The sequence below is a fragment of the Lycorma delicatula genome, chromosome 4, assembly GCF_047948215.1.
Source record: "Lycorma delicatula isolate Av1 chromosome 4, ASM4794821v1, whole genome shotgun sequence".
NCBI lineage: Eukaryota > Metazoa > Arthropoda > Insecta > Hemiptera > Fulgoridae > Lycorma > Lycorma delicatula.
This window is the reverse complement of record NC_134458.1, coordinates 140808069-140825236: the sequence shown is the minus strand read 5'-3', so window position 1 is coordinate 140825236 and position 17168 is coordinate 140808069. Positions and strand designations below refer to the sequence as shown.

General features: G+C 26.3%; 1 protein-coding gene across 5 annotated transcripts in view; it reads left to right on the top strand.

Moving 5' to 3' along the window:
* LOC142323919 (transducin beta-like protein 2) overlaps positions 1-17168 on the top strand; it is a 254531-nt gene that overhangs the window by 59539 nt on the left and 177824 nt on the right. For 4 of the 5 annotated variants that reach the window (XM_075364284.1, XM_075364286.1, XM_075364287.1 and 1 more), the window contains exons 2-3: positions 1333-1590; positions 12367-16190. In XM_075364284.1, the coding sequence (XP_075220399.1) occupies positions 1333-1590; positions 12367-13940 (1832 nt within the window). In that variant the 3' untranslated portion in view covers positions 13941-16190. Of the gene's footprint in view, positions 1-1332; positions 1591-12366; positions 16191-17168 lie in introns of those variants that run through there. The other variant, XM_075364288.1, reaches the window with a different exon arrangement.

Genomic DNA, 17168 nt, shown 5'->3' with positions numbered 1-17168 from the left:
TCCAAAAAGCCCAAAATCCAATTTTTTGGATTTTTTCTTAACTGCAGTAACAAGCGCTCATTGAGACCTTTTCAGCAATATATCATAAGTGGTACTTATTCTCATTGGTTCCAGAGTTGTAGCCAAATAAAATTTTAATTAATGAAATATTTGGATCTTATAAGGGGAAGGCACATCGGTTTGAATCAGACTTCATCTCTTATTTTTTTTTTTTTTTAATTTAAATATATTGATTTATTAATATTATTAATAATTATTAACCTCTGATTGTAAACAAATTTTTATGATAAATAATAATTCAATAATAACAATAAAAAAAATCAGACGTTATTAATGAAATAAAATTTTATGTACTTTTCATTTAAAAAAATGTTTATGTAATTTAATAGCCATTAAATGATTTAAATTACATTAAATGATAATCGTATTTAAGGACTTTGTGTAATTAGTACAGGGTTGCATTTGTGCGAGTTGTACAAATGAGTACTAATCCAAGTTCAGTAATATTTTTTGGGATTGATAATCGATTTGTAGTTTAAGTCCTATATCTTAGAATGTTATTGTGTATAAGTTTTAGGTTTTAAACATTTGTGTGGGATTTTCATAAAAATATATAGATGATGGTTTTATTGTATTTATATCTGTTTTTAACTAAGGATATACAATTATTCTTGAAAATAATACATCTTAAAAATCCTTGGTTTTTACAGTTTTTAAATGTCATTATCTGGTTAGAATAGTTTTAATCTATCAATGACAGGGGGTATTAACTAAAAGGTTAATGTGATACTGTAAATTGTACTGTTATAGTATATATAGGTACTTAAAAAAAAATTGTAATTCTTTTTTTTTAAATGAGTGCAGTTGTATCAGCCATTACTGCAGGAATAGGCTGCATAATTTTCAATTAACATTTATTGCATTTTGATGTTTGTGTGGGTATTTTTATTTTCCTTTGTCATCAGTAGATAAATAAGAAAATAATAAAACTCAATAGAATGAAATCAATTTTTAGTTTCTGATTGAAAAATTGATTAGAAGTTATACACTGTTGTCATACCAAAATGAAGTAAAATTTTTATCTGGTTCTTTAATTGAATTTGTAATATAAAACTTTTTAAGTTAGTTAACACTTGTAATACTTCCTAAACGTCACTTGATTTTAATAATACGGATTGTATCAGTGCTTATAAAAGGAAAATTAAAATAAATAAAAAAAGAGTTATATGAGTTTTACTCAAAAATTGTATTTATTATGAATATTTTTTATGTTAATACACAGCTATTTTAATACATGTATCTTTCAATTTTAACATATATATTTTTTAATAGGACAAAATGCTGACAGTATAACCAAAGATAAATCTCATCATCAGCAGACGCATTCAGCGCAGCAGTCAGATACCAGTTCTTTAGCTAGTGGTGGAAGCAACGCAAATAAAAAGAAAAATGCACCAAAATGGAAACCCGATAGTACGAAACAAAACTTTACGAATCCTTGGTTGGTTACATCATTTAAAGGGCACGGTGGACTGGTAAATGATATGGATTTCAGTCCCAGTGGAAAGTTCTTAGCAACTTGTGGTGAAGGTATACATATATATATATATATCTATTTTTATATTTGTTATTATTAAGCTTTTTGTCAGTTCCTTTTAAAGTTATTTTAAATTGCTTATTGTTTATTTGGTTTGCTTCATTAATTATAAAATAATGCTTATTAGAAGTGGGGTTTTTTTTATGTGCAGCACACTGAAAACATTTTGTAGATAATGTATATTGTTTAAAATTATACTTCAGGGGATAATCTGGTGTTACTTTAGGTTTCTTACTGCAGTAGTGTGGAATCTTGAGTTAAATTCTTTATAATAATGAATGTTTTTCTTAAAAAGGTTATTTCCTGCTTGTTTGATTTATGCTCAAGAGAATAGATCCTACCTCTTAAAAGTATTTTATGCCCTAGATGGCTCTTAAAAAAATTGTTTCCTCAATTATTCTTATTAAATTTCAAAATAAAATGTCAAGGATACTAGAAGCAATCATGTAGCACAAGAATATGTGAATTTTTGAGTTGTTTTTTTGTGTAGTGCCATTCTGTTATAATTGGAATGGGATATAGCAGGCTGTCTTGTACAAGACGATTCATATAAGAAGAAATTTTATTTTTTCAATTATTTTTCAAGGGTTCAAATAATTTTTTGAAGTAGAAATTTATTAGGTTATTTTTTTGTCTACTGATTGTTCAGGTCAAACAGGTCAGAAAAATGGATCTATGAAGCCCTTATTAATCAGAAAGTCTGTATTCATTACTATTGATTATGTTAGAAAGAACAATATAGCATGAAATGTATTGTAATCTTCCAAACTAAAAAAATCACTATTGTCTTTTTAGAAGATGCATCCAGATGATTTGTACAAACCTTCAAGTGTACATAGTTTAGTCAATCATAAAATTTCCCCCAGTTGGTACATGGTACCCTATTCATTAAAATTTTCCATTATTAACAGTGAATCCAGCATGGTAGGATCTATTACTGCATCCCATATCTCCAAGTTAGAACAATATCCTACTTATTAGTCTGCTGATGAATTTGTTAAAGTAACAAAATAGAACAATCAGTATACTATATATAAAAAAAAAAAAAAAATCAAACAATGCAAAGACCTTAGTGCAGTACAACCCTACTATAATGCGGTTCAATATACTGCGGATAAAACGCGGATTATAACCTATCCCCCAAGAAATATCTGAGTATCTGAAAAAATAAAATAGGATGAAGAAATGCTAGTCACTCTATCAATGTATTGGATATCTGTATAAAACCCACCATAAATCCTTTGAAATTGTCAACAATACGCTTCTAATGTAACATCTGTCAATTAGTTAAAACCAATTTTAAAGCCTTGGAATTCCCAAAAACATGATTCAATAAAAGTAAACTATGATTCTAATACAGTAATAGGAGAAATTCTTATGATATACTGCACATGACTAAATTTCTTGTAACACCGATAAGACCATCAATGTGCTGCCTGTACAAGGCACAGTATATGGTATCTGAATGTTATTACATATTGCTATTTAATTCAAGTTGCTTTTACTGTTTATCAGTATCGTCAAGTTTTATTACGTTGGTTAGTTTATTAGATTTTGTAGTGTTTGTTTTCGTTTGTATTTGCCCAACATGTCGTCTAAACAAAAAACGTATTCTGTAAAGGAAAAATTAGAAATTATTAAAAACGTTAAAGCAAGTCGTTCGAAAGCCAGTTTATCCCAGGAATTCAGTTTGCCTGAAGGTACTATAAGTGGTTGGGTGAAAGAAGAAGATAAATTGCATTCTTTTATCAATTCGGTAGCTGAAACAGTCAGACTTTATCGCAAAAAGGTTAGACTCTGTGATGACAGTGTTGTAGATTAGTGTATATACCTTTGGTTTTTGCAAAAATGGAGTGAAGGAGTGCCGCTATCAGGGCCAATACTTCAAGCTCAGGCACTAAATTTTCATGAACAAATTAACAATGGAGAAGAATTCAGTGCTTCTAGCTATTGGTTATCGCGATGAAAAATCCATCATGGCATTGGCCAAGTAAATATCAAAGAAGAATCTCGTTCAGCAGATGTGACGGCAGCCGAACATTTTTCACAAACAATATTACAATCGGTTATAGAAGAGAGTAACTTCAGTGACAAACAGTTTTATAATTGTGATGAAACTGCTTTGTATTATAAACTATTGCCAACAAAAACAGATGCAAAGCAGGCACCAAATAAGTCTGGTATGAAAATGAGCAAAAAAAAGGTAATTTTTCTTTTGTGTGCCAGTAAGTCAGGAAATCATAAATTGAAGCCGTTGCTCGTTGGTAAGTATGCCAGCCCACGTTGCTTCAAACATGTTAATATGAATTCATTACCGGTTATTTTTAAAAGTATTAAAATACTTGGATGACTTGTAATATTTTTTTAAGATTGTTTAACGACAAATTTTTGCCTTGTGTTGAAGATTATTTACAAGTTCAAAAATTGGAAGAAAAAGCATTATTACTTCTTGACAATTGCCCTATTCATCCGCCTATGACTTGCTGAAAAATAAAGATGGGGAAATAATCGCAATGTTTTTACCCAAGAACACCACATCTTTGATCCAACCATTAAAATGAGGAGTTATTCGGGCATTTAAAGCTTATTACCGACAAGAGCTACTGATCACTATCATTAACTCAGAATTACAAGTAATAGAATATTTAAAACTGTGTCATTAAAAAGTGTTGCACACAGCGCTAGAACAGCATGGAGTAACATAAATTCTATTACAATTAAAAGTTGTTGGTCGGTATTGTCGCAGAGTAATACAGAAGACATTGAAACAATAAATGTTCATATTTTTACACGAACATGCACTGGAATTGTCAGATTCAACCTGGCAAGAATTGTCTGTAAGTGATCTCAGTGAGTGGGTTCAAGAAGACAATGAAACACCTGTTGCCCATTACATGACTGACGAAGAAATTGTAAACTCTGTTCTACAGCCTAAGGATAATTTGTCGGAGGAAGAAGGGGAAGGTGTTGCAGAGGTTACTGTTACAGAAAGGTCTACATCCTTAGTAAAAGATGTTCTGGAAAATATAAATAGTGTAATAACATGGATGCAGTAACAGAATGATAATGATGATTGTCATTTATTGCATTTATAAAGTGTAAAGTCGTATATTATAAAGAAGAAACATACATACCGCAAAACAAAAAACAATAACTTCTTATTTAAAAAAATAATTTACATTCAAAGAAAAAAATATTGTAACTTCGGCACTTATCTTGTTTCTATGTTAGTATACATTATATACTGCATTGGCAATTTGTTTTAAACCATTATTGCTTGATTTTTTGCCAATTTTTTTTTAATTGATCCCCTTAGTGATTTAAAATTTACTTCTTGAAATAACACGGTTAGCCTATAACGTGGGTGTCAAGTAAGTTCCCCAATAACCACATTATAGCAGGGTTACTCTGTATTTGGTTGTGGCTTTTATAACTACATCTAAATGTATTTTTTTAAATTGTTAATTTTATGTAACATGTATATACGAGTATATATTGGTGCTTATGTACATATTTACTGGATGTGTGTTTGTGTGATTATAAATATCATAGTTTTCAAGTATGATTCATATTAAATGTTATCTTTTCATTAAAAGTAGTTTTGTTATATTATTAGCATTATTTATGTTCTTGTGAATGCTTGGCTGTTTATTTTTATTAAACCATAACATTATGGTGTCATTATAGAGTTAAATATTATCTTTGAATATTTTTAATTTTTTTAGCTTTAGCTAAGCTATTTAGAATCAAGACTACTTTAAATTGTATGTTCTGTTTTGCATATCATTTAAAATTTTAATATCTCATACTATTTATATCCGTTTAATAGAATGAACAGCATTGTAGTATTAAATTTAAAAAAAATTAATCTTGATAGTTGTGATAATTTTTTTTATTAGAATTGACTTCTGTCATTAGTAGTATGTAATTACTAATCCTACTATATCATTACTTAACATAATTGAATCCTTCAGGATGGTACTTCCTAATAGGTTCCAATTGTTAAGAGACCATTTGGCTGTTTACCACCTACTTCCCAGTTCACTATAACATAAAACTTTCTTTTTTTTTCAAGAACTTAGCGTATGTAAATTATTAAAAGCATTTCAACCACTGTTAAATCCTGTGTACAGGATTTTGTCATTTTATTTAAAAATAAGATAAAGTAATTAATATATTTATTAATGCTGACATATATATAATCTTTACAAAAAACTATCTATCTTTTTTATTGATAAATTTTACTTATGTGGGCCAAAATAGTAATAGTCATTAGGATTATATCATTACAGTAAAAATTCATTGTATATAAAAATTATTTTATTAGATAAATATATAGTTATACATTATAATATAGAATCTATCGAGAATGGATAGATGATAATAAAAACAAATTTGTCGTAACATTTACTTGGATAGAACAAGGAAGACTGTGAGTAAACCTGGGTCAAAGAATTGTCATAAATATAAAAAGTGGTAGTAGTAATAACGTAATGTTATTGAAAATCTAAATTAACGTATAAATAATAAATATATGAAATTATAATAAATTTTTGTAAAATGCATTTAGTTAATAAAATTATGATTTGAAAGGCGTTAATTCAGATTGAGTATATCACATATCCACCAAAAAGGCAAAAATATGTTATATGTGTATAAAAACACAATCATTATGAAAATCTTATTATTTCATATTAAACAAATGAGCTATTACACAATTATGAAATTCAAATTTCATTGCTAGATTTGATTTTATGAGTTTCTTCTAAAATTAATTAAGAAGAATTTAGCAGTAAAAATAATTGATTAGTTAGTTGTATTATTATTATTATTATTAAAATTCTTTGGATAAAATTATCCTGGTTTCAGATGAAAATGTAAATGAATTATTTTGTATTTTGTTTAGATTATTTACAGCTAATTTAAATTGTTTTGATATCTGTTAAAGTATTCACACTAGTTTTGGAGTTCAGCCAGTGATATATTAAATTTGTTTACATGTTTTTATTTCTTTAATATTAGTAATATAAGTAGCCCATTCTCTATGTTTCTATTTTTTTTTTTTTTTTTTTTTTTTTTTTTTTTTTTTTTTTTTTAATATCATTAACATTAAATTTTTTACCTCACAAATGTGGTTTTTAAACATTTACTAATTCATCAACATTATTTAAATTAGATTTATTTCTTGCATGGAAGGTGTTCTTGTGGTTATTTTTTTTGCTTGTTTTCATATTTTCCTTATTCATGTAGTCTTACTTCATTGTTGGGGTGGTTTACAAAATGTATTTCTTAGTAGTTGTCAGATTTAAGCTTAGTTTTTCAGTTAATCAGTTGGCATCTCTTCATAGTGTTTCTCTTGTCTGGCTCCTCTTGTTTATAATTTTTTAAACATATTGGCCTCTTGAATAAATGGCCTGGATTTTATAAATCTGCAGTTTCAAAGTTTAAAAAAATTCAAATATTTTTGGGTTATGATTTAACTAAAATCACATTAGATTTTGTGGGCACTTCCAGTTTATTTATTGTGATTCTTGATGTTCTACTTATTGCATTGGGTTAGAAAAATATTTTTTAGATTATGAAATAGAGCATTGTTTATGTATGGGTCAGTGAAATTAATAGCTTAATTTTTTTGTAGTGCATATTATATATAATTAATTATATACATTGCCTTGTGGTATTGTTCTGCCAATGTTGAGTTATCTGTTACGGTTATTTTATTTTATTTATTTTTTCAATGACAGGTTTTTAGTTTAATTTTTTAAATCTATTTTTTTATAACTATTGTTCATTTATGCATTATAGTAATTGTATTATATAATTCTAAAAACCTTGAATCATCTTTATAAATTTCTTATTATTGAAGGCCACTCTGTATTACCAGCTATGGAAACCTTTTTTATTGTTTGTTTCTTCATTAGTAGGTTGATTGCTTGTATCAAATAGTGCAATTATACAGTCTTTATTTTATGAAACTGGTTGTAGGTTGATACATATGGTCTGTTATACCTCTTTATATTAAAAGCAGTATTAGGACTTTTTAAAATTTCTTTTATGATATAGAAATAAAAATATAATGCTTTTTAATATATTGTTTCTTCTTTGAATAAGTGTATTTAATAGGAAAGTAAATTAAATTATTTTCATTATATTGTACTTACTTACCATTTTCCATTATTTAACTAGAAAAATTATCAGTTATCATTTATGTAGTACGTATATGAGATGGTGACCTAGCTTAGGAAAAAAATAGAAAAATTGAGTGACGTAGACAGGTTATATTTTAGGAATTATAGTAGATAACAAAGACCATGAGATCATTTTAACCACCATATATAAATTTGTAAAATAGGTTGCTTTTTATTTAAAAGATTGATAAACTTATATGTAGATGTTTGACAGCAAATACAACAGTTTTTCAATATTCTTCGATAGAAAAATGGATGTTCTGATACTGAGTATTTGGAATTTACTATAGTTGTGAGGTTGATATCTGTTGATAAGTATAATGTAATATTATTTTGAAGATTTTCTTGTTAAGTGAAACAGAATTTCTTTTCACTTGCATGACATATTTGGGTGATTTAGCAGTTGTATTTTCACATTGATTATTTGAGAAAGGTTGTGGTCACATCGATTAGTGATGATAATTATAGTTACAAAAATAAGGATAATGTCTTATTTATTTATTTTGTCATGTATTTCTATTTCGTTTGCAATCACTATGAACCTTCTTAAATTTGAAACCAGGTTTTTTTATTAATCAACTTTCTTTACATCTGCATGTAATAGAATTTAATGTATAATTTGTACCATAGTTTCAATTTGCATCTTTCCTATTTTTTTAAAATCTGCACAATATCTATGTATATATTTATATATATATATATAGATATATATTTATATTGTTATATACAGTTGTTATATACAGTTATATACATATTGTGATATATATGCAATATATATATACATATTGTGATATGTATGTAAATAATGTGTTTACGATATATATATCGTAAATACATTTAACCCTTTATTTAATTATGTTTTAAACAGCAACATACTGATGTCCATGTATACTCTCACTCTGTGATAGAATCATATTTTATATTGTAAAAAACAGTGCTCAGCTTCACTAGTATTTGAACCCTGAACTTTCTTGTGAAGGATAGAAAAGAGGAAATTAGTTAAAATTTCTTTAATTGATATGTTTTAAAACAATTTAGATTAATTCATTGTGTGTTGAATTATATTTTATAAATACTAGATAAAATTAAGTATTATTTAACTTTAAAAGTTTTTAACTTATTTATTATAACTGCATAACTTTAAGGCTTATAACATTACTATCTCTTGTCTTTGGTTGTGGTTGTGTATATGTGTGTGTTTGTGAGAAATTATAGTTTAGTACATTTGGTTGTTCAGTTGTAATGTTATAATTAATTAGTTTCGATACATTGCCGGTCTCTGTGGCACAAGTGGTAGCATCTCAGCCTTTCATCCGGAGGTCCTGCGTTTGAATCCTGGTCAGGCATGGCATTTTCACATGTTACAAAATGGCCATTTTATCACATCCTCTGAAGCAAATATCTTATGGTGGCCCTGGAGGCTAAAAAAAGAATGAAGTTTTGAAATATTGCCAACTGCTTTCTATGCGCTTAGAACTGTTTCCTCTATGTGGCATATATTTGTGCTAATTAATTTAATAATTGTGAAGATACATTTCATTTGTCATACTAACATTTTATTAGTTACTTAAAACATGGTTGAAGAGAATCTTCTATTTACAAAGTTGATTTTTATCTGTTGAAAATTCAATAACATTCATAAACCTTTCTTGTTTAATTGACAAACTGAAAAAAATTTGTGGTTCTGATTTCTCTAAGAATGTAATAGTTTTAGTTTGAATGGGTTACTTAAACAAATATTGGTGTAAGATTTGGTACAATATAGTGAAGTATGTTCAACAACAGTCAATGTTTTCACTCAATCTCATTCGACATGTGAGGTATACTAGATGAAGGGCAATTTCTGAACTGATGAAGGGCAAAGGCAATTTCTGGACTGCCTTCAAATATAATTTATGATTTCCTTTGAAAGTGATATTGAACCCTGTCTTACACCCATACAATTTATTTGGTGGTTCCTTTCAATCTCATAGGAATTGATAGGTCTTAGTATTATGTTGATTCATTTAAGGTTTTGATGATTGAGTCTATAAAATCCATTCTTCATCATTACTATGAAGTGATTATAATTTGGTTCCAGCTTTTTGTTATTGGATTCAATAAATACAATTTTTAAATGTATTCTTTATCCTACAACATGTAGGATGTTAAAAGTTAACAAAAACGTTTGCATTTAATTCAAACGTAATATATATATATTAATATATGTTTGAAACTTTACCTATACTAATTAATATTTACAAATAGCAGTCGTAGGAAATTGTAGACCTTAGAGTTAATAGTGAATTTGTGAAAATTAAAAAAAAAAAGAAATGTATTTAGGAAAGATAGTACCTAGTACTTCTATTTAATTTTTTTTAATTTTTATTTAATGTCCACTTAATCCACTTAAGTGTCCACTTAATGTCCACTTAAAAAATCCACTTAATAAGATGAGTCAAAGTATTCTAGAAAATTTTTTTACATTTTCATTAGTACTCAAATTTGTTCGTTATTTTTACATTTATTCTCTTACATTGTGATGTTATTTTTCATTTTCTCTTTATTTTATACTATAAATAGTTTAGTATTAACAACTTGTAATAATTTTAATTTGTAATGACATAATCATTTTTTTTTTGTAATTTTATTTTAAATATGCATGCAAGTTGCATAATTAAACTCATATTTACTTTAAATTTTGATATTGATAAATGCCATGATAAATTATTTACTAACAAATTTAGTATATATATTTATAAAATACTTAAATTCACCATTAGCATTAATTACATCTTAATTTGTTTATTGTTGAATTATAAAACTTTTTGTGGTGGTTGGTTAATGTAATTTTGGTAGTTAATATTATTAAAGAAGGAATGATTATTTTTAAATAACATTTGGTCTGGTACACTAATTTTCATGCACCTATTACATGAATAACATAAATATCATTATTAGATAAATATCTGGTGTAATATATAATAATTACACCATTACATAAATATTATTAATTATACTTGATTGTATGATTGTTAGTACGATTGTGTGATAAAGGACTAGTTTTTAATAGATATATTTGTAAAATATTAATATATTGATTATCAAGGGCATGACTATTGGCATCTGATGGGCATAAAGATATGAAATGATACCCCCTCCCCCAAAATAAAACCCTTTTCTAAAATTTATATAACTAATATAGAAATTATGATTTCATAATTTATGGATCTCTTAAAATTGTTTGAAGCTGTGCTTTTGATGCATGTTTACTAAATTAACCGATTGTTAATAATTTTTAATTAATATTTCTTGTACATTATAAAGGTTTAATGAAAGGTACATATAAAGGTTATAAAGGTACACAAGAGGTATAAATTCCTTAATTTATACTCTTGTGTACAATAAATTCCTTAATTTATACCTCTTGTGTACAATAAATTCCTTAATTTATACCTCTTGTGTACAGCTAATGAGATATAAGAACATAGGACAAGCTTCCCCAAAGTACATAGCATGATAAAAGTTATTTCAAATTATAATAATTATAACTTCAATGTGTAGCACTATACCTTGTGCTATAGTACTTGGATTTTCAGAATTGATATAGTGATATAACAAATAAAGTTCACCATGTACAGCATCGCACTCAGCTTTCACCACTTGCAAGGGTCTATTCTTATATCTTATCATTCTTAGTTTTTGATTATTTACACTATGCTCAAAAAATAATATGATTGTTTTACATACACTTGTATTTTATGAGTGGGTTAAATCTTAATTCTCTCTGAAATTGTTTGATCTATTTAAACATTTTTAAAAATAAAATGATTACTCTTGTTTGCTAATATAACTGTGTTTCAAAATTTATCTCTAATATATTTCATATTTTGGGGGATGTGGAAACATAATAGTGTCATTTTAGAGTAAATTCAGTCTATATACTAAAAAAATAAACTGTGTATTTAACTGCAGAACAAGAGTAGGTAATTTTGTTAATTATTAACCTGTACTTGATTACTAATCATTTCATTTTGTATATCCAGTTGTGTTGTTAAATTTTTACCATGTTAGGGTTCTAGGCAATTATTAAACAGTAAACTTTTTGTTGTTAAGTGTTTTACTGTTCAGTTTTTCTTTTCCGTTTTGAACTCACTTCCCTTTTACAGTCGTTAAATCCAGATTACTGAACAGTGTAATCCAATATTATTAAGTCTACGCTATGTTTTGTCGACTGTTAGAAATAAAAGTATATCTACCTAATACTTAACTTTTATGATTTAACAGAATAAATTTACTATATAGCTTTTAGTTCTTATCTTCTAATTAGATTTCATTATTCATATTTTATGAGATTGTAATCCTTGAGATGTAAACTTTAGAAAATCCTTCAGTTCACAGCGTGAAATATATGTTCTGTATTCTTGTGAAAGAACCTGCTATTAATTTCTGAACGTTTTTTCAAACACAGTTAGGAATGTATTCAGTAAATAAATAATGCTGTTTAATTTAAGTTTGTACATTTTTTTTTGCTTTGGTTTATTCTTGGTTTTTGAATTTTTTTTTAATTTTCTTTTGTGGTTTTGCTTTCGGCTTGATCAGAAGATGATGGTGCAAGTGGTACTTCAAGTGGCAGTGAAGGCAACAAAGAGAATAATCCAATATTAAATACAACAGTTGCTGGTCTAACAAGACGTCAGAAGAAGAATCATCGTACACGACGTTATGATGGTTCACTTGGCAATTCAGTAAAGAAGAGAACGCCTAGAACTTCTACTAATAACAGTAACAGTAATAATAATACTAATAACAATAATAATAGTAATAATAACAACAACAACAACAACAATAACAATGGATCAAAACAAAATAATGGAATATTGAAGCAACATAATTTATTAGGAATACCTGATCTTATATTAATTCAATACTTACAGCATTATCTGATCAGAAATGATGAGCTGTTTTGGCTCGGCTTTCCAGTGGAAAGTAGTGAGTTTCCAGGACGTGCGCTGATTTTTAAACAGTCTGGTGATTTTTCTTTAAGGAGTATGAATAAGTTATTCAGTTCTTCTTCTACCATAACGTCTGTTAATGCTGCAACTGCACCAGCACCACTGGCATCAACAAAAGGCTTTGATATAAATGCAAGAGAATTTGTTCCAAAGGATCATTTGAAATATAATTGTAATGATTTAATTTATGATAATAATTCTATCAATAATAATAATAATAATAATAACAATAATAATAATAATTATGATATATTTGACAACAATTTAATGTTAATGGGTAATATTGAATTAACATATAATTTACAAAAAAAAGTGATCAAACTTGATGAAAATGTGGTTATTAACCAACAAAAGAAATGTATGAGATGCAGTAAACTATTTTATATATCAAGTAAGGGAGAATATTTAACAAAAGAGAAATGTTTATACCATTGGGGAAGATTAAAGAAACAGTTCCACGAACAAGAAGTATCAGTGTATGGTTGTTGTCAAGGTAAAAAAAATTCAAAAGGTTGTACAACAGCAAAATTACACGTCTGGAGTGGAGTAGATGATGATATAATAAATGGACCACTAGATGGTTTTGTTAGGACACGTCCTCGTAAAACGCCACCACCTGATGGTACTAATGGGCTGTATGCACTCGATTGTGAAATGTGTTTTACAGTCCAAGGTTTAGAACTAACAAAAGTTACAGTGATTGGCACCGATGGAAGAGTTGTTTACCATACCTTAGTTAAGCCAGAGAATGAGATCATCGATTACAATACTAGATTTTCTGGTATAAGCGCTAAAGATATGAACCGGAAAGGCAGTTATAAATCATTAAAAGATGTTCAAAATGATCTGATGGGTTTTATTAACGCCGATACAATATTATTAGGACATGGCATGGAGAATGATCTTCGAGCATTGAAAATGATACATTCAACTATTGTCGATACAGCAATAGTTTTTCCACATTTTTTTGGCCTTCCATTTAGAAGATCATTGAAGTCGCTTGTTGAATGTATTCTTAAGAGATCAATACAAAATGAAAATTCAGGGCATGATAGCATTGAAGATGCTACATCTTGTTTAGAACTAATGTTTTGGAAAGTTAAATCGGATCTTGGTAATTTTAGTAATAATCATTTGCCAATTAACAATAATAGACTGTGATATTATTATTATTATTATTATTACAAATGTTATGTACATAATTGTGTATATAAAAGGATAAATAGATCTAATTAATGTCTGTTATCAAGCATCATTAACAGCTGATTTAGATATTTTCAAATCTAAAAAAAAAACTTAATGATAATAATATATACAAAATGATTAAGTAATCATTTTACTTGGGTGCTGTCAAGTGAAGTATACATAACGATGGAAGTAAATGACAACAACTTATACTTTTTTTAATACTGTATTAAAAGAAAAACTTTTATAATCATGATGCTTGTTATTTGGATTTATTTATCCTTTTAAATTTAAATCCTTTTTGCCTATAAATGGATTTGCACTTTTCAATTTTGAGAAAGGAATAAACCAATGATTCTTCCTATGTTTTGTATTATACTTAACAAGTAGTGAAACTGATTAATTTACTGTTATGTGTACTTCTCTTGATAGCACCCATGTAAAATGTTTATTCATTTTGTTTATTCATTGTTATCATTAAGTTTTTTCTTACATTTGAAAATATATAGATCAGTTGTTCGTTCATAAAGATGCACAGTATTCTTTTATTTATTTTTTTTTAATTCTTTTAATGATATTTTTTTATAACAAAATAAATTTATAATTGATTGTGTTAAGATTAATTGGATTGTATTAAATGTTAAATGAAAATTTAAAGAATGCTAAAGATGTGCAAGATGAGTTCCTATTTTATTTTTAAAAATGTGAATGCTTTTTTTAATTTTATGTTTAGTTTAGAAATTAATTATTGTTGCGGTATTAATTAATTAATGGACTGTAATTATATGTATTATATAATTGTTTTTATTTACAATGATAATGTACTGAGAGATAGAAGAATTTTTATTTAATAATATGTTTATATTTATTATAAATATTTATGTATCTACTGTATTGTTCCACTTACTAATGCTACTTATTTTTTTTATTAATTTCCCTGTGATAATTACATTCTAAGTGTATGAAGTAAGTTTTGAGTGAATATATTTATTGTGAAATATTATTTGTATTAAATTAGAAATTTTAATTATCCTGTATGCAAAATTAAAAAAATTTATCTTGCCTATAAGACATCTGTAAAAACTATCACCTATATTCTATTACATCGGTAAAATGTGCTCAGCAAAATTGTATTTGTTTTATACAGAGCTTAATAACATCCAATAATGATGATTAAATTATTATTTTTATTATTACTACTGAACATTAATCAGTTCTGCACAATGCAGAATACTCATTTTCTGAATGTATTATAATTAAAAGACAGAAATTTATAATTTTGGACATAGGGTAATACTGCCTCTAACCTGATGCACAATATATATGTATATATATATATTTATTTATTTATGGTGAAGTAATTTTAATTTTATTTGTTGCTGTAAAAACCAAAATTAGATATTTTTTTTTAATATTGATTAGAAAAAGTAAAGCAAACTTGTACTTAATAAAATAATATGCTAAATATATAAACCCATAAAACCTATTACAAAAACTACATTTATCAACATCTTTGCCTATAACATTATTCTAAGATATCATTCGCAAACTCTGTTTCTCTTACCCAAATTTTAATAAGTTAGGCGGTCTCATTTTCCTGGGAAAAGAAAGTTTTATATTTGGAACAGTATAGTTTAATAAAACACAAACATTCGCAGGGTCGAATTTTAATTTAAATGAGACCTGGATGTTGATGATAATTTTAAATAGTTATAATTTGTTTATGTTTTTGTGATAATTTAAATAATAATTGTAATTATAGTCATAAATGTATTTTTATCTTTAAAAACATGCAGGAAAATAGTGTAATTTTATGAAGTGTAAATATAAATATGTTCTTAGTGTTTTAAGTTTTTGTTATAAAATATGAATAAAAAATAAAACTAGTAAAATGTAGTAAAGTGATGTGATCAGAGACTTCACTTAAAATATTGTTATTTTTATTAAGTAGCATAATGTATTTAAAAATGTATGTTGTAATTATTAGATTAAAATTTTTTATACTAATAACTATTAAGTAATTTTTTATTTGAAAAATTAATTTAATGAATGTTGGTATTAAAAAGTGGGGGAAAAAATAGAGATTCAATTTTTTTTTTTATTGTGTTGTACTGATATTGACAATGATTCTTTACATGAATCAGATCAGATATGCATTTTTTTAAATTTGATGAATTATATTTTTTTATATTCATTCAGTATTTCATTTGTGAAATAAAAATTGATTATAAAATTTAATATTTGTGTTTTATTTTTCCAGTGATTGTTTATTTTTTACTTTGAAGTTTCTTATTATGAATTATAGAATATTCAGTTTTTTAATTATTAAGGAGATAAAAATTTTATTACTCAAAATTTTTCTTTGTAGATATTTTTTGCTGTAGTTTATTTTAAAAATATAATTTTTTTATAAATTCAGAATATAGTTTGGCAAGAAAAAAATAGTGCTTGGAGTGTGAAAAGCAATAGAAACATCACGGGGGAGAAATAATGGAGCTCAGTTTGTCACCATTTACATATACTCGTATTTCTCAGAATATTATCATTCTTGCTCAGTTGTTTTCATTTTAGTAAATTTTCTTCTTAGCCAAATGAATAATCAGTTTATTGTAGTCTTTCTCTTAAGTTAGGAATATATTAGAAAACGAAATTTTTAATTAAAGTCAAGAATTAACAATGCCTTTCATTTATAATTGTTATTGTACATTTTCCTGATATACTTCAAACAAAATTTACATTGAACATTAAATATAGATAAACATCCTTTATTGCTGCTACTCTTTCCTTGCCCATTTCCATTTTTCATCATCCACTTTGAAACATCTTTTAAATATTTATCTTTTTCCATTATTCTTTTATGACTAAACATAATCACAGTTTTTGTTCTGTAATATAATAAAGGTGTACTTATTTATTTGTTTTAAATGTTTGTTGATATGGTAAGGTATTTTTTTTTTTAATTCCATCAAATATTTAATATTTTCATTTTTGGTACATGTTTTAACAAAATAAAAGTTAGGTTGATTTATATATAAAAAACCCAAGAATAAGAGAAACAATAAAGTTACCTTACAACAGTTTTTTTTAAAAAATATGTATGTAATTTACTTTGTATGCTATATATCACAAAGTTTTTCAAATTTTTTGATATGATATTTGTTTCTAAAATGTTGGTGAAATGTAAAACAGAAGTAGAAAAACTTT